General features: G+C 39.4%; 1 protein-coding gene across 2 annotated transcripts in view; it reads left to right on the top strand.

The window, feature by feature from the left end:
• The window catches only part of prrg4 (proline rich Gla (G-carboxyglutamic acid) 4 (transmembrane)), a 41547-nt gene extending 21299 nt beyond the window's left edge, over positions 1–20248 (top strand). The window contains exons 5-7 of one of the 2 annotated variants that reach the window (XM_087996351.1): positions 9624–9652; positions 16239–16364; positions 17902–20248. In XM_087996351.1, the coding sequence (XP_087852477.1) occupies positions 9624–9652; positions 16239–16364; positions 17902–17938 (192 nt within the window). In that variant the 3' untranslated portion in view covers positions 17939–20248. Of the gene's footprint in view, positions 1–9525; positions 9653–16238; positions 16365–17901 lie in introns of both variants that reach the window. The other variant, XM_087996350.1, reaches the window with a different exon arrangement.
• Positions 20249–23009: the final 2761 nt, after the last annotated feature.

The following is a 23009-nucleotide window of genomic DNA, read 5'->3' as shown; positions in this document are numbered from 1 at the left end:
TAAATTTTGAAATACTTTCAACTATTTCAGCATCTTCCATTGATGAATCCACTTTGTCCTCCTAGGTCAGAAACATTCAAATTTGAAATTTTGTCATTTCTTGTAATTTAGAGCATTTGTAGTTTTGGCGCAGTGGTTGCCAATGGTTACCACTGCTGCCTCACAGCGCCAGGGCCCAGCTTCAATTCCAGCCTTGGGTGACTGTCACTGTGGAGTTTGCATGTTTTTCCTGTATCTGTATGGGACACACTGGTTTCCTACCACAGTCCAAAGATGTGCAGGTTAGGTGGATTCACCGTGCTAAATTGCTCATAGTATCCAAGGATGTGAAGGCTAGGTGGATTAGCCATGGGAAATGCAGAGTTACAAGGATGGGTTATGGAGGTGGGACTGTGTGGGATGTTTCTCAGAGGATTGGTGTGGACTCGATAGGCAAAAAGGCTGACTTCTACACTGTAGGGATTCTATAATAGTTACCCATTTGCACACAATAAGCTTCCAAAAATAGCAATGAGATGCAAATTTGTTTGCTTATTTTTGAGGTTAGTAAAAAGACAGGACTGAAGTTTTTCTTAATCTAAATATACTGGGGAGAGACGTCAGAGGTATCCAGTTTTGTGTTCAGCAGTGCAAGTTATATATGTTCAGACCTCTTTGTGGGAAAGGCCAGAGACAACTCTGAATCTGGCTTTCATGTAAAGCCTAGTTGGCATCTTAATCATGGCTCAGATCAGAGCCCAATAAAGTGCAGGTTATTTATTCATACCACATTACAGTGATTACATGCAATATTTATATCACTGGTTGCCATATCCCTTTCTGATATACACATCCAATCCTGTGAATACACGATCAATGATGGACAACTTCATGGTCAATCTTAGGTCTTGTGATCCTATTCTTGTAGTTATTAAAGGAGATTTAAGAAGATGTTAATTCCTACTAATTGCTATAAAATTCATAATGTCAGTTCTAATATCAGGTTAGTTTATATATAAAGTTATATGGTTACACCTAATGTTAGAATTTTTTAGTTAACGAGTTGCGAGCAGCTTCTTTCTCACCTGACCTTGGAATGTTAAACAAACACTGTTCCTCTATCTTGTAGCCGCAATTCTAGTTCCTTCTATTCACATGCTGCCTGAAGGTGTTTTAAACTGGAGATGGCTTCTAAAATGAAATTTACTGTCCCTACTCAAAATATTTTTACACTATTTTACTTAAGACAATATCTATTCAAATTCCATTTATAAGACTGAAATTCAATCACCTTCCCAACTTAAGAATCTTGTCTGAATTACTGTAGTTTTATGAGATATCTTCATGGTAACTTCAGCCAGTGTGTGAATTGAGTCCACGCTGTTGGCATCACTCTGCATTACAAACCAGTTGTCCAGCTAACTGAGCATGTGATAAAGGGATGGTGATAATCATGGTTGATGTTCACCTTGGCAAAGGTACTCTGAATAATGAGTTTATGGAATTTTTTTGGGATAATTACTTATAGCAGTTCATTTTAGAGCCAACCAGAGAGCAGGTTATACTAGATCTGATAATGTGCATTGAGACTTAATTAATTCAATCATGCATTCATTCATTCAAAGTGAAGATGCATCTAGGAAGAAATGGTCATTATACAATTAAATATTAAATTCGGTCTGAGGGAGAATGGCTCTAAAGCTAGCATTTTCAATTTAAATAGAAGTATTGTGAAGGTGTGAAGACAAGACTTTGGTAAAGGAAACTGGCAAATTAAGTTTCGGGAAAGGTCAGTAGAGATGCAGTGGCAGACTTGAGATATTTCACACTATTCGGAAAAGATAAATTCCAGTGAGAGAAAAGTAACTCCAAAGGAAGAATCCATCATCTTTGGTTAACTAATTACATTGCAGATAATTTCAGATTTAAAAATAAGAATCCTGCAAAGATGAGTCACAAGTTAAGAGATCAGACAGAGTATAAAGAATGAGGAAGAGATTAATCATGAGGGAGAGGTGCCTCGAGCATGAAAAATGTAAAAACAAATGTTAAGAGTTTTTACAGATATTTAAAAAGAAAACAGTCAGTAGTCAATGTTGGTCCTCCAGATAGTGAAGCTGGAGCGTTAATAGTGAAAAAGAGGAAATAGCAGATGTATTGAACAGAGATTTTACATCTGCCGTCAATGCAGTGGAAACAAAACATCCCAGAAATGGTCATAAATCAAAATTTGGAAGAGAAGAAGAAACTTAAAACAATTAATATCATCAGGGAAAGGACAGAGTAAAAATTACTAGGACCAGCAGTTCAGAAGTCACCAGATCCTGATGGGCCTCTTTGAGGTCTTAAAAGAAGAGGCTACTGTAAACATAGGTACAGGTCATTATGTGATAATGTTGCATTCCTCTCCAACTCCTCACTATAGAAAACAGCTGTAGAAAATCATGTTGTACATGATCATGATAGAAAATTGCTATACCCGTTCAGTAGGAAGCCCAAGTTATCCAAATAACGTCCACAATCCATCAATCGCGTTACAGCCAATTTGTGTTAATGAGACGTGGGTTATTACCAGAATGGTTTAAATTTTCTAAAATTCCCTAGGTTCTGGAAAGGTCCCATCAAGTTAAAGAATAGTGAATGTGACTCCTCTATTAAAGAAGGAAGGGGAAACAGGAGGAAGGAACAGAAAGCAGGAAATTACAGGCCAGCGAACAACTTCTGGAGAACATGTTGGAAGCTTTGATTTAAGGAGGTTATAGAGAACACTTGGCAAATCTCAATACAATCTTAATACATATGGATGTGCTATACAGGTCGTTCTGCTGTAATGCGACAACTGCGTTCCTCACCAACCTCTCTATACAAAATTGTGCTGTAGAAGATCACTCATTGAAAATCGCTATACCCGTTCAGTAGTAAGTTTGTGTTGTGCAAACAACATCCACAATTTGTCAGTCGCGTTGGAGCTCATTCATGCTGATGAAACACATGTTTATAGCAGAATGACCTGAACTTAGATTTCCAAAGCCATTGAAAAGGTGCTACGTCAATGGCTACAGTGGAAAATAAGAACTTATAGTGTAGGGAGACAATAACAATGTGGATAGAGGATTAGTTAGCCAGCAGGAAACAAGAATCAGTCATTCTCAAGTTGTTAAGATGTGACAAATGGAGTGCAACAGATCAATGCTGGGACCTCAGCTACTTAAAATTAATATGAATGATTTGGATGACAGCAATTACATGTTCAATTTTAAGTTTGTTGATCATACAATGATAGGAAAATGAGTTGTAAAGAAAACATAAGGAATCTGCAAGGGATTCAAATAGGCTGTGAGCGGACAAAAATCTGGTGTACTGAAAATACGAGGAGAAAGTAAGGACTGTAGGTGCTGGAGATCAGAGCTGAAAATGTGTTGCTGGAAAAGCGCAGCAGGTCAGGCAGCATCCAAGGAACAGGAGAATCGACGTTTCGGGCATAAGCCCTCTTATGCCCGAAACATCAATTCTCCTGTTCCTTGGATGCTGCCTGACCTGCTGCGCTTTTCCAGCAACACATTTTCAGCTCTGTACTGAAAATACGTCAAATTGTCCACTCTGAGTAAATAGAATAGCCTTGATTGTCACATATACTCAATGAGGATAGTGAAAAGTTTTATATAGAGTCATAGAGATGTACAGCATGGAAACAGACCCTTCGGTCCAACCTGTCCATGCCGACCAGATATCCCAACCCAATCTAGTCCCACCTGCCAGCACCCGGCCCATATCCCTTCAAACCCTTCCTATTCATATACCCATCCAAATGCCTCTTAAATGTTCCAATTGTACCAGCCTCCACCACATCCTCTGGCAACTCATTCCATACACGTACCACCATCTGCGTGAAAAAGTTACTCCTGAGGTCTCTTTTCTATCTTTCCCCTCTCACGCTAAACCTATGCCCTCTAGTTCTGGACTCCCCGACCCCACGGAAAAGACTTTGTCTATTTATCCTATCCATGTCTCTCATAATTTTGTAAACCTCTATAAGGTCACCCCTCAGCCTCTGACGCTCCAGGGAAAATAGCCCCAGCCTGTTCAGCCTCCTCCCTATAGCTCAAATCCTCCAACTCTGGCAACATCCTTGTAAATCTTTTCTGAACCCTTTCAAGTTTCACAACATCTTTCCGAGAGGAAGGAGACCAGAATTGCATGCAATATGCCAACAGTGGCCACAACATGACCTCTCAACTCCTGTACTCAATACTCTGACCAATAAAGGAAAGCATACCAAACGCCTTCTTCATTATCCTATCTACCTGTGACTCCACTTTCAAGGAGCTATGAACCTGCACTCCAAGGTGTCTTTGTTCAGCAACACACCCTAGGACCTTACCATTAAGTGTATAAGTCCTGCTAAGATTTGCTTTCCCAAAATGCAGCACCTCGCATTTATCTGAATTTAACTCCATCTGCCACATTGGCCCATCTGGTCCAGATCTTGTTGTAATCTGAGGTAACCCTCTTCGCTGTCCACTATACCTCCAATTTTGGTGTCATCTGCAAACTTACTAACTGTACCTCTTATGCTCGCATCCAAATCAGTTATGTAAATGACAACAAGTAGGGGACCCAGTACCGATCCTTGTGGCACTTCACTGGTCACAGGTCTCTAGTCTGAAAAACTAGACTACCACCACCACCCTCTGTCTTCTACCTTTGAGCCAGTTCTGTATCCAAATGGCTAGTCCTCCCTGTATTCCATGAGATCTAACCTTGCTCATCAGTCCCCCATGGGGAACCTTGTCGAACGCCTTACTGAAGTCCATACAGATCACATCTACCGCTCTGCCCTCATCAATCCTCTTTGTTACTTCCTCAGAAAACTCAAGTTTGTGAGACATGATTTCCCACGCATAAAGCCATGCTGACTATCCCTAATCAGTCCTTGCCTTTCGAAATACATGTATATCCTTTCCCTCAGGCTCACTGGTTTATAGTTCCCTGGTTTGTCCTTTATGCCCTTCTTGAACAGAGGCACCACGTTAGCCAACCTCCAGTCATCCGGCACCTCACCCGTGACTATCGATGATACAAATATCTCAGCAAGAGGTCCAGCCATCACTTCTCTAGCTTCCCAAAGAGTTCTCGGGTACACCTGATCAGGTCCTGGGGATTTATCCACCTTTACCGGTTTCAAGACATCCAGAACTTCCTCCTCTGTAACAGGGGCAGTTTGCAAGATTTCACCGTCTATTTCCCTACAGTCTATATCTTCCATATCCTTTTCCACAGTAAATACTGATGCAAAATACTCATTTAGTATCTCCCCCATTTTCTGCGTCTCCACACAAAGGCCGCCTTGCTGATCCATGAGGGGCCCCATTCTCTCCCTAGTTACCCTTTTGTCCTTAATGTATTTATAAAAACTGTTTGGATTCTCCTTAATTCTATTTGCCAAAGCTATCTCATGTCCCCGTTTTGCCCTCCTGATTTCCCTTTTAAGTATACTCCTACTTCCTTTACACTCTTCTAAGGATTCACTCGATCTATCCTGTCTATATCTGATATGCTTCCTTCTTTTTCTTAACCAACCTCTCAATTTCTTTAGTCATCCAGCATTCCCTACACCTACCAGCCTTTCCTTTCACCCTAACAGGAATATACTTTCTCTGGGTTCTTGTTATCTCATTTCTGAAGGCTTCCATTTTCCAGCCGTCCCTTTACCTGCGAACATCTGCCCCCAATCAGCTTTTGAATGTTCTTGCCTAATACTCAAAATTGGCCTTTCTCCAATTTAGAACTTCAACTTTTAGATCTGGTCTAACCTTTTCCATCATTATTTTAAATCTAATAGAATTATGGTCACAGGCCCCAAAGTGCTCCCCCACTGACACTTCAGTCACCTGCCCTGCCTTATTTCCCAAGAGTAGGTCAGGTTTTGCACCTTCTCTAGTGGGTCCATCCACATACTGAATCAGAAAATTGTCTTGTACACACTTAACAAATTCCTCTAAACCCTTAACACTATGGTAGTCCCAGTGTTGCCAATTACTGTATTGACATCAGAAGGAATAGAAAAACAGCATATTCTCTAAATGGAGAGACATCTCAGAATTCAGATGTACAGTGGATGTCCTTGTACGTGAATCACAAAATTACTCTTCAGGTACAGTCAGTGATTACATAGGTAAACAAAATGGCCAGAGGAATGGAACATCACAAGCATTTTTTTAATTCCAGTTGAACAGGGTGAAAAACATCTGGAGAGAAAGGAAATAAACATGTTAGAAGCAGTTCAGAAGAGGTTCATTCCTGCACGCATTGGCATTTAAAAGAATACGTGAATTTCTTGAGATAGTCAAATCCTGAGATGACTTGACAGGGTGAAGGCTGAAATTATGTTTGTTCCCTTTTCTTGTTCATTCACAGGATGTGGGTGTCACAGGCTGTGCCAGCATTCATTATCTATCCGTAGTTACCCAGAGGGCAGTTAAGAGTCATCAACACTGCTGTGGCTCTGGGGTTATGGATAAGCCAGACTGGGTAAGAAGGCAGCTTTCTTCCCTAACGGGCATTAATGAACCAGATGGGTTTTTCTGACTATCAACAATGGTTTTGTGGTCATCATTAGATTCGCAATTCAAATACCCCCATCTACTGTGGCGAGATTTGAACCTGGGTTTGCAAGACATTACCTGGATTAATAGTTGACCAGTAATATCACTAACCCATCACCTCCCCCAAATGGAAACCAGCAGACACATTTTAAAAATAGGAGAGTCTTCCATTTAAGATGAAGATTAAGAAAAGTTGTTTTCCTTTGTTGAGTCTTTGGAGGAACATCATTTGAATATTTTTAAAGAGAAGGTTAATAGATTGTTAACCTTTCTGTCACTTGTTAATCATTGGGATAGGTTGAAATGTGGCGTTGAGGCCACCATCAGATGAACTATTATCTTACTAAATGGCAGATTGGGCTTCAGGAACTGAACATCTTACTACGATCCTAATTTCTATATACTGTATTATCATCTTATGAACCAGAGAAACAAATCAGGAAGTTTCAGGGGAAATGCCTCCTTTCTTTTGTGAAGCAATTAATTATGTAAATTTTAGTGAACCATAGTCATATGTGACATCACTCAAGGTTAACTTGACCATCTTCTATTCTGCTTTACTGCTATCCCCTCTCAAGAAATAGCCAAGTCTCTCCTTAAGGCATGTGGTGTACTCCTACTTACCAGAGACTTTGGCAGTGAGATCAAAACAAGTGAGTTGTACATTTTACTGAGATGTGAAAGTGAAAGTTTGTGAAGATTGCTGAACCATGGCAAAGAATAACAAAAGCTGAATCAATTTTGAACTTAAGTTAGTGATTTTATGATAGGAAGTACTTCAAATGAAGCCCTCTTTTGGGAGTTCCTCTATATTAAGATAATTTGTTTTGACTGGCTTGATGGGTTCAGAAATAGCTGATTAGTCCAGTATATGATCGGCAAACTCTGCCACACGTGGGACAGGTGGTGCACGAGGATGAGGTACCTAGATTGTTTGAAGGTTTGTGCTCTTCGGTTGATAGCCAACTTCACCTCTTGTATATTTTTGACAAAGCCACCAATATGTTTAGTACCTTCCTAAATGAGCTGACTTCCATTTGGTCAGTCACAGTCCAAGGGCTTTCATGAGTCAGCAGTTATGTTTAATGTCTTCAGGGATACTTGAGGATGTTCATAAAGCATTTCTGCTAAGTAAGTTCAACTTTGTCCTACTGTATAGATAGGCAAAATGGTGTATAATTGACCACAAGGATTAGCCAGATACACATTGCAATGATTTTGCTCTTTCTTACCAAATCCTTTTCTTCTCCTCCTGTCTTTAAAAAATTGACTCATTGATGGCTTTTCAGGTAAACTTAGCAGTGAGTGTTATAAGCCAAAATCAATGAGCTTGACCATAGTCTTCCCTGATGTTCTTGTTTCTCGCAAGATCCACTGGATAGTGGCTAAGCTAACTGTACGGCATTGATCATCTTCTTGACTGACATCACTTAACACAATGTGTTCCACAGCTGATGCCTCTTTGGTGTATTGCTACATGATGGCTAAATATCTTGAGCCATCAGGAGAACCTGAATCTGTATTCTGACAGTTTGAATTTGAACAAAAAAAATTAACATTCATAGATGTATGCATCGCTGATAGAGCCATCAATTGTTGCCCATATTTAGTTTCCCTTGAATAAATGGTAGCCCCTGGGGAGTGTTGCCAAACAAAGAGACTTAAAGGGGTGCAGGTGCATAGTTCCTTAAAATTGGAGTCACAGGTAGACTGAATACGAAGAAGCGTTTGGCACGCTTGCTTTCATTGGTTAGAACATTGTGTGTAATAACTGGGACGTCATGTTGTAGCTGTCCAGGACATTGGTGAGGCTACTATTGGAATACTGTGTACAATTTTGGTCACCCATGTTAACCTTGAGAGGATGCAGAAAAGATGTACAAGGATGTTGCTGGGACTGGAGGGTTTGAGCTATTGGGAGAGGGTGAATGAGCTGGGGCATTTTTTCTGGAACATTTTGAGTCTGGGGGCTGACCTTATAGAGGTTTATTAAATCATGAGGTGCATGGATAGGGTGAATAGTCTTTATTCCTAGGGATATAGGTTTAAGGTGAGAGAAGAAAAATTTAAAAAGGATCTGAAGGGTAACTTTTTCACAAGAGGGTGGTGTGTATCTGGAATGAGCAGCCAGAGGAAGTGAGGGAGGCTGGGTGCAATTCCAGCATTTAAAAGGCATCCAGATGGGTGTATGAATAGGAATGGTTTAGAGGGACATGGTGCCAAGTGCTGGCAAATGAGACCAGGTCAGATTGGGATGTTTGATCAGCACGGTTGAGTTGTTTCCATGCTGTAAGATTCTATCGGTTTGAATTCTATTATCTTGCTACTTCCTGATTGAGGGCACACGTTTTTTAGTTTTATTTGAATTGAACAACATGCAAGAACATTTTTGAACTCTGAAAAATAAACCAAATAAGGCAGTCCTACTGAAATACACTGCCTGCAACATTTGGAAAGACAAGGGCATCAGGTGCATGGAAGGGCTATTAGTCCATGTGATACACCATCAGCTTTTGGACACTATCCTACCCAGTTCTCCAATAATCCTTTCTTGGTCAAAATCTTGGAACTGCCTATTCAACACCATCATAAGAGAATGGTCTTCACACAGACAGGAGTAATTCAGGAAGACAGCTCAATGACACCTGGAGCATAATTGGCAGCTTTACCAGTAATGCCCATATTTCATGTTTTGTATTTAAGTGCCTCAAGCTATCTGCAAACAAATAGTACTGCATTGGTCTAATGGACCAAGTATTGACATTTTCACCTCTGTCTAAGAATAAAAGGATCATAACTTGTATTAATCACTGGAGCATACCAAGAGGAGAGGTCTTATAGCTCATAATGGCAATCTTGTGTAGTTGTTGTGAAAAAGAGGACGTAAAATGAAATAAAACTCAATATTGCTAATATTACTTATTTACCCCTCCTTTTTCAGGCATTACAACTGATATAACTACAATTCTGACTGCGTTCTTTGGCACTGTGTTATTTTTAATTCTATTGGTGTTCTTTATCTGGTATTACTGCAAGCAGCGGAGACACAAAGATCGAAGTAGTGCAAGGTAGGTTTTGACACATTTACATATACTTTATCCTTTATGTATACACATGTGCAATGTCTATTTGAAAAATTAGCATGAAAATGTTTTTGATTCCATATTGGCTTTGTCCTATTGTGATATGTGTACGTTTCTGAGAACTGTAAGAGCATTAATAAACTAAAATGTTTCAGTCAGTGAGGCCATCCGTACATTTGTGTGAAATCTGAAATGTTAATGCTTCGATCAAGGAATTGTGGCTAAGTCTGTCTTTAATCCACAGTTCTGGGGGTTTGATTTCAGAAATAAGAGGTCACCCATTTAAGAAAGAGGAAGGATCTTCTGTCTGAAAGTCATGAGTCTTTGCATTTATCTCGGGTAGAGAACTTCAAAAGTTCTTTTGAAGCTTTAAATAGAAATTTCTAGAAATACCATAGCAGGATGGTCCACATCAGTAAAGAAGAAAAGGTAGATTAACTTATAAGTTCTTATGAGGATTGCACCTGAAAAGGGAAGGAGAAATTTTTTTGCGCTTTACCCACTAAGGATCATGACTATACCACCGTTTGACCATTAGGTGGTGCATCATCTCCATCTACCTTTCAAGCAATAAAATCATAGTTCATAACTTTTAAGTTTTGGAGTTTGCTTGCTAACAGGCAGGACTGAATGCAGTATGGGTGGCATGATGGCTAAGTTGTTAGCACAACTGCCTCAGCATCAAGCACTGGGATCAATTCCAGCCTGAGGTCACTGTGTGGAGTTTGCATGTTCTCCCCATGTTTGTGTGGGTATCAGTTGTGTGCTCTGGTTTCCTCTCACAGCCCAAAGATGGGCAGGTTAGGTGGATTAGCCATAGGAAGTTACTTTTCAGTTTGTTTCCACTGTCCCTTGAAGTAGCATGTTCCAGATCATCATAACAGACATTGGATGTTTGGGAAGTTGCTGGGGGGGGTGGGAGGGGGTGAGACATCAACAGGACATGAATCACTAACAAACTGCAAACTGGCATTGGATAGATTGTATACATCGTGTGGTTGGTGAATGGAATGGGTTTCAGTTTTTGGGGCACTAGTACTACGACAGGGGTAGAAGGGAGTAGTTTTGGTGGATTAGGCTTCACTTGAACTATACTGGGACCAATGTGTTGGTAAATTGAATAATTAGCACTCTCGCAAGGGCATTAAACTAATTAGAGAATGTGTAGGTTTACAAAGCAAAAGGATATGGTGGCATTGCAGGGCAGCTGTTTAGGTGATAATAGAGTAGGACAGGAAAAGATAGAACATGTACAAATGTTTTTTTAAAAAGAGGTCAAAAATTAACAGCTTTCTTAAATGTACATAGAATTCTGAACAAACTAAATGAATTAATATAGTAGTACAGCAATGAAACAGACCCTTAGGTCCAACCCGTCCACACTGACCAGACATCCCATTCTGACCTAGTCCCATTTTTCCAGCATTTGGCCCATATCCCTATAACTAGGAGAAAGTGAGGACTGCAAATGCTGGAGAGTCACTGGAAAAACACAGCAGGTCAGGCATCATCTGAGGATCTCTCCTTAAACCTATGCCCTCTAGATTTGGACTCTGTTCTCTTCCCCCCCCACCTCACACCCCCCAAACCTAATAAAAAGACCTTGGCTACTCATCCTATCCATGTCCTTGAGCTTCTAATGCAAGGAGGAGAAAACAAAAACTAGCCTTTTTGGCCTTTCCCTATAACTCAAACCCTACAGTCCCAGCAACATCCTTTATAAATCTTTTCTGCATCCTCTCAAGTTTAACAACATCCTCCCTATAAGAAGAGTGACCAGAATTAGAAGCAGTGTTCTAAAAGTGGCCCAACCAATGTCCTGTACACTACAACATTATGTCCTGACTGCTATACTCAATGCTGAAGATGTGTTGCTGGAAAAGCGCAGCAAGTCAGGCAGCATCCAGGGAACAGGAGAATCGACATTTCGGGCATAAGCCCTTCTTTCCTGAAGAAGGGCTTATGCCCGAAACGTCGATTCTCCTGTTCCCTGGATGCTGCCTGACCTGCTGCGCTTTTCCAGCAACACCTTTTCAGCTCTGATCTCCAGCATCTGCAGTCCTCACTTTCTCCTGCTATACTCAATGTTCTGACCAATGAAGGCAAGCATGCCAAATGTCTTATTCACCACCCTAGCTATCTGGGACTCCACTTTCAAGGAACTATGCACCTCCACCCCCATGTCTCTTAGTTTTACAACATTCCCCAGGGACCCACCATTAAGTGTGTAAGTCCTGCCCTGGTTTACAACAAAATGCAACACCACACATTTATCTAAAATAAACTCCATCTGCCGCTCCACAGTCCATTGGTCCATCAGATCAAGGTCCCAGTGTACTCTGTGATGATAATCTTCACTGTCCACTACACCACCGATTTGCTGTCATCTGCAAACTTACTAATCATGCTTCCTATATTCACATCCAAATCATTTATTATATAAATGATGAAAAGCAGTGGACCAATCCTTGTGGCACACTGCTGGTGACATACCTTCAGTCTGATAAACAACTCTCTGTCTCCTACCTTGTCTAATTGGCTAGTTCCTTCTGTGATATAACCTTACTAACCCGTCCGCCATACGCAGCCTTGTTGAATGCTTTGCTGAAGTCGATATAGACAATGTCTTACCGCATTGCCATCATCAGTCTTCTTTGTTACCTCTTCAAAAACCTCAATCAAGTTAGTGAGACATGATTTCCCATGCACAAAGCCATGTTAACTATCTCTAGTCAGTCCTTGTCTCTCCAAATGCATATAGATCCTGTCCCTCAGAATCCCATTCAACAGCTTACTCACTGGTCTGTAGTTCCCTGGCTTTCTTTGTCGTGTTTCTTAAATAATGGCACCACAGTAGTCAACCTCCAGTCTTGTCAACCTCCAGTCTTATCGCACCTCCCCCCAGCTGTCATTGATATCTCAGCAAAGGGCCCAGCATTCTCTTGCCAGCTTCCCATAAAGTTCTGGGAAAACCTGATCTGATCCTGGCACCTCCTCTTCTGTAATATGAACTATTTTCAAGAAATCACTTTATTTCCCCAAGTTCCCTCATTTCCTTGTACTTCTCCACAGTAAATACTGATATGAAAGTCATTTAGTATCCTATCCATTTCCTGTGGTTCAATACATAGACAGCCACATTGATCTTTAAGCCCTATTCTCTCCCCAGTTACTCTTTTTCCCTTAATATACTTACAGAATTTATGGCATGAATAAAGGTGAGTGGCTATGATCTTACAGCCATTACAAGGACATCAAAGCTTGGATGTAAACATACAACGGTATGTGCCTTTTCGAGAAGACGGAGAGAAGGAAAATGTGGCAGGGTGGCATTTTAATATAGAATGGAATTAATGCAATAGAAAAATGATCATCGATCAGAAGATGTAGAATCTATGTGGATGAAAGTAATAAAGGGAAAGAGACACTGATGGGAGTAGTTGACAGGACCAGGTGGCTCAGTGGTTAGCACTGTTGCCTCACAGCGCCAGGGATTCAGGTTCGATTCTAACCTCTGGCGACTGTGCAAACCCCACACTGACATTCTCCCTGTGTCTGTGTGGGCTTCCCCCCAGGTTCTCTGGCTTCTTCCCACAATCCAAAGATGTGCAGGTTAGGTGAATTGCCCATGCTAAATTGCCCATCGTGTTCAGGGATGTGTAGATTAGGTGCATTAGTTAGGGGTAAATAGAAGGTAGGGGAATGGGTCTGAGTGGGTTACTCTTGAGAGGGACGATGTGGACTTGTTGGACCGAAGTGCCTGTTTCCATGCTATAGGGATTTGTGATTTTATGATTCTGACAGAAGCTATATTGTAGGGCAGATATAGAATCGGGGAACAGAAGGCAGGTAAAAAAGAAAGACAACGTATTAATTATAGGTAACTTTTAATTTTTGTAGACTGGAAATATAAATTGATAGGAATGGAAATTAAGAATTCATAGTGTATTTGGGATAGTTTCTGAGAACAGTATGTGTATATTGATCCAGGGATCAGACTATTTGGATCTGGGAATGTGTAATGAAACAGGTTTAATAAATTGTTTCAGATTAAAATATCCCCGAGGAAATAGTTACCAAAACATTCAGTTTGAGTGTGAGGAACTTGAATCTGAAACAACTGTGCTAAACTTTTATAAGAGTAATTATAAAGGGGTGAAGGCAGAATTGGCTGGGAAAGGAATTCAGCAAAGAAGACAGTTTATGAACAATGCCAGGTGTTTGAGAAAGTAGCTCATGACTCATGACAAACATATCCCAATGAGGCAAAGAACAGTTGTCTACTAGCATGTGCAACCTACTGGGGTTGATTTACATTATTATTTGTGTGAAAAAGCACTTTCTAATAGAATGGCTACAGCACAAAGGGAGGCTGTTTTACACATTGCAGCACTGTTGTAAGCTGTAATATTAAGGCTATGAGCCATCCCCCTCAGAAGTAAGGATGAACAATAATTGTTGGCCCTGCCCATGTCTACATTCTCTGGATGATTTTTTTTTAAATTAGTGATTACGTTTGTACCTCATTGGCTGTGAAGTACTTTGTGACATCAATTGATTGTGAAAATACCTGTATAAATTCAAATCTTTACCACAGAGATTTGTAGAGGCTAGGTTATAAAGTACAGGTCGTTCTGCTATAATGCGTGTTTCATCAATGCGAATTTGTTGTAACACAATTGACGAATAGGGATGCTGTTTCTAAAGTGTGAAATTTTAAAACGCATGTTGGCTTTAGCGCAATTGCATCGTCAACGCTTTGTTATTTGTATTGTGCAATTCTTGTATAGTGCAGGGACGCACAGGAATGCAAATAACGTGCTAAAGAAGAAATGACTATAATTAAGGTTGAGATAGACCGACCTTTTAACCAGTATTGTCAGGTTTATGGGTAAAAGGCAGGAAAGTGAAGTTGAGGATCACTAGGTCAATCAGGATCTCATTGAGTCTGCTCTGCCATTCAATGTTCTAAATGGCCTACTTCAGCTCCTATGCCTTAATCTCTTAGGTCTTCAAGTCTGTTATACTTCCAGTTTTCAGATAGGGTTCATCCTTCAACCCTTATCAAAACCTTCAAGTAAGCTATTTAGTCATATGATAGAAGAAGGGGCTGGGAAAATAAGGCTCGATGTAAGTTATCACTGAAATTGAAAGTTGTAACCTAAGGAAATTAGCTTTTACCTATCGGGAGCATGTTAACTTTTAACCTCAAGTGGTTACAGACAGCTTGACAAACAACCTAAAGTGAGATTGTTTGCCATTGTTGAATTCTGTGACAAGAAAACCACAGGAAACAGAGATCATGAAAGGGTGCAATTATCTTGTTGCAGGGATTCCTATTGCAGATCCAGATTATAGGCCTGCAGAGTTTTGATTTAGTCATGGTGAGCAGCAAGTAAAATATTTTGACCCTGCTTGATAAATGATTATTTCCAACATGGCTGAGTATAATCTCCCCTAAGTAACTTGTGTAGGTAATAAATTTTGTGGGGATGATATCTTGTTCTTGTTATGTGTATCAAAGTGGCTTTGAACCTAATTATCAGCTCCATCTCTCAGTTGACCTGAAGTTATGTTACAAATTGCTCAGTTTGAAAACAACATCTGATTTTCACACTTCTTAAAAATATCTCTTAAACTCAGCTCAACAATTGTGACTTTCATCAAATCAGATTTACTCTGAGCAATTTCTATAATTTTGTGCAGTATATTATGCACAGTGTATTTTGCAATAATGGCTTGTACTTCCATCCTCCATAGTGGTGGATGCTGACATGTTTGCTTCTATTGATCAGCACAATAGCAACAACAAAGTTCCAACAATTTGACTTGAGCTAAAATCTAAACGTTTTGGAGGAGAAGCCACAACTTGTATGGATTTATTTATGTACAAGAAAAGAACTATTTCAAATCTTTTCTAAAACTGTATAAGTTTGAATATCAGCATAAGACTGACCTCGGGGATTATTCTGATTGCTGACAAAGCTACAATCGATAATGACATCGCAATGGACATCTTGCTGTTTGCTCTGACATAAGGCTCTGCTGTATAAATGTTGTATGTGCCAGTTAGGTTTGCCTTGTACAGTCAGCAGCAAATACCAATACTTTGCTAATAGAAAACTTTGATGAAAACACTTAGTCAAACCAACCTATTTGGTATCACTTTGGTGTAGTATATATAGCCCACTAATGCTTACTATTTTCATGAATGTTGAAACTTGTACATATATTGCACCTTTAGCACTTTTTTACTGTTTATTTTTTCTTGTATATAAGAGAAATTCTGACTTGCTGTGGCAACTTGGCTAGAAATAATATAAATGTGGACTTTCATGAGTCACATCTCCTTAAGTGTGCCTGGTTAGCCAAGCACTGTGGACAGATTTTAATTATTTTTCACCTTCTGTTAATCAATTTTCATTTCTGTACTACTTGTCTTTACTGTATTTTACAACCTGAGCTTTTGTTTGAAATTGAACATTTCTATATCCAGTGACTGCGCCATTCCTATAGAAAATAGTCCACTATGTTTGCTTATGCGGGCTTATTAATTGCCTTGTTTTATCAGGCGGATTGAGGAAACCTGCATGAATCCTGTGCCGTTTACAACCGATCCAGAGTCAGCTCTACCTTCCTATGAACAGGCTCTTGTGGCAACTGGACAATATGATGCACCTCCACCCCCTTATCCAGGGTAAGTAATACTCTATTTTATGAGCTCTTGCATTAGATCATCTCCTGGTAATCTGTATACAAGAACCTCCTCTTAATAGGTGACATAGTGTGAAAGGTATCATAAAAATTCCAAGTTCATTCTCTTTTGGAGACATGTATGAGATGGACTAAAGATGATATCTTCTGCTTTCCAAAGATCTTTCAATCTAAGATGTGTAAGCCAGTATTCTGGGTAGAAGTTGGGCTTGGAAAATTGTTTCCCAAAATTGTTTTGTGGGTGGCTCAGTGGTTAACACTGCTGCCTCATAGCACCAGAGACCCAGGTTCGATTCCAGCCTCGGGTGACTGTCAGTGTGGAGTTTGCACATTCTCCCTGTGTCTGCGTGGGTTTCCTCCGGGTGCTCCGGTTTCCTCCCACAGTCCAAAGATGTACAGGTCAGGTGAATTGGCCATGCTAAATTGCCCATGGTGCTAGGTGCATTAGTCAGAGGGAAATGGGTCTGGGTGGGTTACTCTTTGGAGGGTCAGCGTGGACTGGTTGGGCCGAAGGGCCTGTTTCCACACTACAGAGAATCTAATCTTAAAATAAAACTATAACATGCAATAGTCGGGACTCAAAAGTGAGTTTTGTCATTTGAGATTGTCGAGAAATCTGTTGTTTGTTATCAACATCCAAGAAATTGTAAATAACTGCCATATTGAGCTTAAATGTTAAAATAAACTTAGTGATTGATACGACTATTTTTCCATTATTGTTTTTGAATTAAAATCTTCAGTTCTTTAGTATTTAACAAAGAGTTGTTGACTTTGTCGATTGAATATTAAAAATTATGTGAAATGTATATTGAAAATGATGGCTGTAATAAGTATATTGTCTATCAAGTTAACATGGACTAACATTGAAAAAGTTTGACTAGTTGTAACGTGTTACACAACTCTTGGATGTTCAAAAGGGCTTTATGTACAATCAATTAAGTACTTTATGCAATGTTATAATGTAGGAAATGGTCCAATTTGCACACTGCAAAGCACTACAAGTAGCAATGTGATAATAACCATATGATCTGTTTTAATGATACTGATTGAGGGTTGTCCAGATGCAAGGCAAACTCATCTTTGTAATAGTGCCATGAGATCCTTTAAATCTACTTGAGAACATATATGGAGCCTTTGTTTAACACCTGATCTGAAAGATGATACCTTTTTGTAGTGCAGTAGCTCTTTAGTAACTGTATTAGCTTTTCAGAATGAAGTTTATGCTTAAGCCTGTGGAGTTGGACTTGAATCTGCAATCCTCTGACTCCAAGGTGAGAATATTTGCAACTGAGTCATGGCATATGTAGGCAGGTGGTCTAAATCATCACTCTTTGATTTAAAAGTTGCCTAACTTAAGTTTTATGTAGAATATTTTTTTAAAAAGCTGGTTAGAATTGGAGATTTTTTTCTTTTTAAAATTGTGACTATATAATTTTCTGAAACTGTTCAAACATTTTGAGATTTAACATTTTGTAGTCAATTTTATAAAACATTTTCTCACAATTGTATCGTTTGTACAGGTCATCTTCTGGTTCCTGGAAATCACATCACTCTTGATAATGAATTTATTCGATGATGAATTAACAAATATTCGCACTAACAGTAAACATTTAAATTTGGTGTTTTTTAAAAATGAAATTTGCACTATAAAATAATATTTAATTAAGTATTCTTTGTATTGGAAAGTGATACTTGTATATAGCTTTGTGATGTAAAATGATCATAAATTATGCAAAATGTTTGTCTTTTTCATTGTTTAACCTTTATCTGACACTTTCTTAATCTAACAAAACGCTTGAACAATTTAAATAATACAAATATAAATGTTGTGAACTATTGACCTTCACACTTGTTTGGGAGTACAAATCTGAGGTTAGCTGTAAATCGCAGAATTCTCAAACTCCAGTTAGATTAGGCATTTGTAGAATTGAGCCTAGCTTAAGTATCACTGCATTATCAGACATGTGCTTGATATCAATTATATGTAAAACTCAATTTCAAAGACTGTTGAAGTCTAGGAGTTTAATAAATCAAATCTAAATCAGACAGAGGTATAGTTTTAAAAACTGTTTTTATACAAACAACCACTACATGACATCTCAAAGTTGTAGTCAGTGAAAAGGCTGGTCGTTTAGATTATCTGTATCAAATGTTGCTTTCAACTAGCTCAGCTCAATCATTAAATTCAAATACACATTTCAAATAACTGCAGCTTGTGTCCTCACTGGCCACTAAATGCTTTCAGTTGCCATTATGAAGGTTGTCAACCATAAAAACCTTAGGAACTGGCTTTGGAGCAAATTTTTCATTACCTTTTACTCAATCTCTGATTGCAAGTTGAAGAATTCTGCTTATGCCCAAGATGCTTTTCAATCGCCAACTCAGTGCCTATACAATTCACAGTTGGTTTGCGAAGCTGGCAATTTTGGCTATCTGCTGTCCTGGATTATATTGCTTTTAGGAAAAGTTCAAGTTGTAATATTGGGTAGTTTGGTCATAGCACATTTTATGCCAGTTATTTAATGCATGCACCAGTTGCTTTTACCCCTCCTGATTGAAGGTGATATGTCTTAAAAAAAACTGAAAATAAATTAAAAGGCTGTTCTGTTGCCTGGAGAATGGAACCTGGAAATAGGCAAGGTTTTGCAAAAAATGTGCAGTTCAACCTGAGCGAAAGAGGAATCGGGGAAACTATTTCAATTCAAACCCTTAGGCCTCCTTAGACTTGCATACAATTGTTTAAGGCTGATTTACTGGCACACCTTGATCTAGAGTCATTTTTTGATGTGGTTCTCACTTCCTGTGAAATTATAACAAGATTTGGGGGTTGGTTAATTCAGCTGACAATATGGCTAGAGAGTGTTGCAGAATGATGTCAGTAATATTGACTTCCTCCCTGTACCAGCTGTGATAGTTCATGCGACTCCATTTCATCATCATGCCCAATCCTCGAACAGTGGTGTGCCTCAAGCTATCTTAAACCAATTGTCTGTCTGTTTGTCCTTCTCTCCCTGTATGGAGAGAGATGCCTGTTGTTCTTCGTTACCTGTGGCGAACTACTTTGTTTTAAGGTAATAGGTTATGGTGAAGTCCACACTTTACTGACTAAGCAAAATTTGTTCCTTTTGTGTTTTTAAGACTCAAATTAGTGTGAAATGTGAGTGGCATAAGTTGTCAGCTATCAAACTAACTATGACTAAGGCAAAAATGAAACCAAGAACTGCAGATGATGGAGATCTGAAACAAACAAAAATTTAAATTGCTGTAGAAACTCAGGAAGCCTGGCAGCATTTGTGGACAGAAAAGGGAGTTGACGTTTCGAGTCCAGACACCCTTCTTCAAAACAGTTCAAAAGAAGTGTCACTATCCTCAAAATATTAACTGTTTTCTTTTCACAGATGCTGCCAGATCTCTAATTTCTCCAGTAATCTCTGTTTTTGGTTGACTGTGGCAACTTCTTTTTGTGTGCTGAATTTTCCAAGCTTATTCAGAAATGTCTGGTCATGGTTTGATTGACACTAGTGATTTGAAATGTTGATACACTTTGATCTCCTTATGAAAACTGGCATCTCTGTGCTTAACAGCCAATTCTTAGGCATGCCACCACCACCAAAAATGCATATTTCTATGGGGATATTTTTCCTGAGAAGGTTTAGCTGCTGTTTCATCTTTTTGTCCTTTTCTTTGACATTTCTCTTTTTTTTCAGTTGTTATTGATCAACATTTTAGATTCTATATTCTTGTTAAATAATTTCTGCCTGTAGATTTATTGCATTTTATAATCATCTATTATGTATCTTTGTAATAGATCAATAACCTGTTAAACATTTAAAATCTGAATAAAACTTTCATTTTAAAAAATCAGCCTTATTAATCATAGGCTATTTTGTAGAACATTTCAGTTTCTATGATAAATGTTTCCATCAGTGGTTAGCACTGCTGCCTCTCAGTGCCAGGGACCTGGGTTTGATTCTAGCCTCTGGCAACTGCCTGTGTGGAATTTGTACATTTTCCCCATGTCTGAGAGGGTTTCCTCCGGGCGCTCCAGTTTCCTGCCACAGCCCAAAGATGTGCAGATTAGGTGCATTAGTTGGAGTAAATATAGAGTAATAGGGTAGGGGAATGGGTCTGGGTAGTATACTATTCGGAGGGTTGGTGTAGATTTGTTGGGCCAAATGACCTGTTTCCGCACCGTAGGGATTCTATGATAAAATATTGAACTTCAGAGTTGTCCACTGATGGTGCTGTGTGTCAGACTGCAAAAGGTAGTTTTCGCCAAATTGTCTTTGCTGTAAATCACATCGTTTAAACTGACTGTAATTTCTCTTTAACTTGGTCACCCTAATGGATTTTTTGAGTTGTTCATACATCTCAAAGTGCTTTGAAGTGTAAGATTTGTTGTGCTGCAGAAAATATGACCGTCAGCTTAGCATACAGCAAAGTCCTGCAAATGACAAAATGATAGCTGAAAGATGGTACCTTCAACAATGCAGCACTCCATCAGTCCCACGAGTGAAATATCAGCCAAGGGTTTGTGCTCTGGTTCATGCATTATGACTTAATTCACCTACATCTAACTTGGATGCAACAATACAACTGACTGAAACACAGTTGAAGCAAACTAAAGCAATAAGATAAGAGCAATAGGCAAAATTCTACTTGATCTAGTCTTTGCCAATCTATGTGCTGCAAATGCTTCTGTCCATAACAGTAGCAGTAACAACTCAGCAATCCGTGTAGATATAAAGTCCTGTTTTCGCAATGAGAATATCCTCCATCATGTGCCATAACCACCGTGCTAAATGAATCATATTTTGAACAGATGTAGTAACTCAGTGCCTCATGGATGCCCAGAATTGTGGCCTAGCAGCAAAATTGTATTTAACTGAAACTTGTAACCTCATGGCCTGGCATATCTCCCATTGAATCTCCTGACTTGGTGATAAGGATTCAATGAAGAGTGTTAGAGAGTATGTGAGAAACAGCACCATACATACCCAAAACAAGAGGCTAACTTGTTGAAGCCATAACACAGAATTACTTGCATACCAAACAGCAGAAGTAGTTGGTAATTAATATGGCTAAGCAATCCTACAACCAACAGATAAGATCTAACCTCAAGTCCTCCAACAGCAAGTCATGAATGATGGACAACAGTTAAATGATTCATTGGCAGAGGTGGAAGCTACACAAATATCCTCATCATTAGTGATAAGGGAGTGCAGTGCTTGGAAAGATCAGGTTGAAATATGTGTATCCATCTTCAGCAAGAAATTGATTGAATGATCCATCTTCCCAATCTCCTGAGGTTCCCAGCATCAGATATCAGTCTTCAACCATTCAAATTAATTTGACATGATATCGAGAAATGGCTAAGGACATCAGATACTTCAAAGTCTATGAGCCCTGACAACATTCTGGCAATAGTACTACAAACTTGGCTAAGTGTAGGACTAGTTTGAAGCATAAGCTGTTCCAGTATATCTACAACACTGGCATTTACTCAACAATGTGGAAAATTACCTGAGTACATCTTTACACAAAATATAGGACAAATCTAATCCAGCCTATTACTGATGTATTGATCTATTTTTGACCAACAAAATGATGGAAGAGATCATAAAATAGTGCTAAGAAACTATATTGCAAAGGAATAACTTGCTTATTGGCACAGTTTGTTGTTCTGCCAGGGCAAATCATCTGCTGGACATCAAAGGAGTCTTGTTTCAAATATGGACACAAGCTGAACTTGTCAGCTTGTGAATGTGGCTGTCCTTGACATTGTAGCAGTATTTAACACCAAGGAGTCCTGGTAAAATTGGAGTCAGTGGGAATCTCGGATAAAATCCTGCTAGTTGGAGTCATACCTATCTCAAAGTTGTGGTCGTTGGAGCTCAGATATGTCAGCCCCAGGACATCACTGCAGATAAATATTTTCTCATTGATATGTTCAGATGTGTTATTACACACTTTTGGATCAGGTGAAACTTGGACTCAGGCCTTTTGGCTGAGGGATAGAGACACCACAGTTGTGCCACAAGATACCGAGCTCCTCAGGGTAGTGTCCTAGGCACACGTCTTCAGCTACATCATCATTGGACCTTCCCTCTGTCATAAGTCAGAGGTGGGAATGTTCACTGATGATTGCACCACATTTGCAATGAATCAGATTTTGAAGCAGTCTGTGCCCATTTTCAGCAAGATATGGATAATCACCCACATTTGGGGTGATATGTGGTCTATTACTGGTAACTTAAATGTGAGGCAAAGGTTATCTTCAACAAGAGAATCTAAGCATCACCCCAACCCATCACTTGTTCCTGTAATGCATGTCCACCATCCGCCAGCAACAAGTGAGGAGTATGGTAGAATGTTCACCACTTGCTTAGATGAATACAGCTTCAATAACACAAGCTTAGAACTATCCAGGGCAAAGCATTCATAAGCAATTGGTACCCTAACCATCACTATCACAATTTCCAGTGACAGAAGTTTGTACCATCCACCAGATGCATCACGTAACTCACCAAGACTCCTTCCATAGCACTTCCCAAACTGTGACCTTTATCATCTAGAAGAACAAGAGCAGCAAATACATGGAAATCCCACCATTTGTATGGTGGCTCAG

Source organism: Chiloscyllium plagiosum, unplaced genomic scaffold (assembly GCF_037043375.1).
Source record: "Chiloscyllium plagiosum isolate Xiang-an unplaced genomic scaffold, Cpla_swu_hap1 HiC_scaffold_18, whole genome shotgun sequence".
Taxonomy (NCBI): Eukaryota; Metazoa; Chordata; class Chondrichthyes; order Orectolobiformes; family Hemiscylliidae; genus Chiloscyllium; species Chiloscyllium plagiosum.
This window is presented reverse-complemented; position numbering and strand designations above follow the sequence as displayed.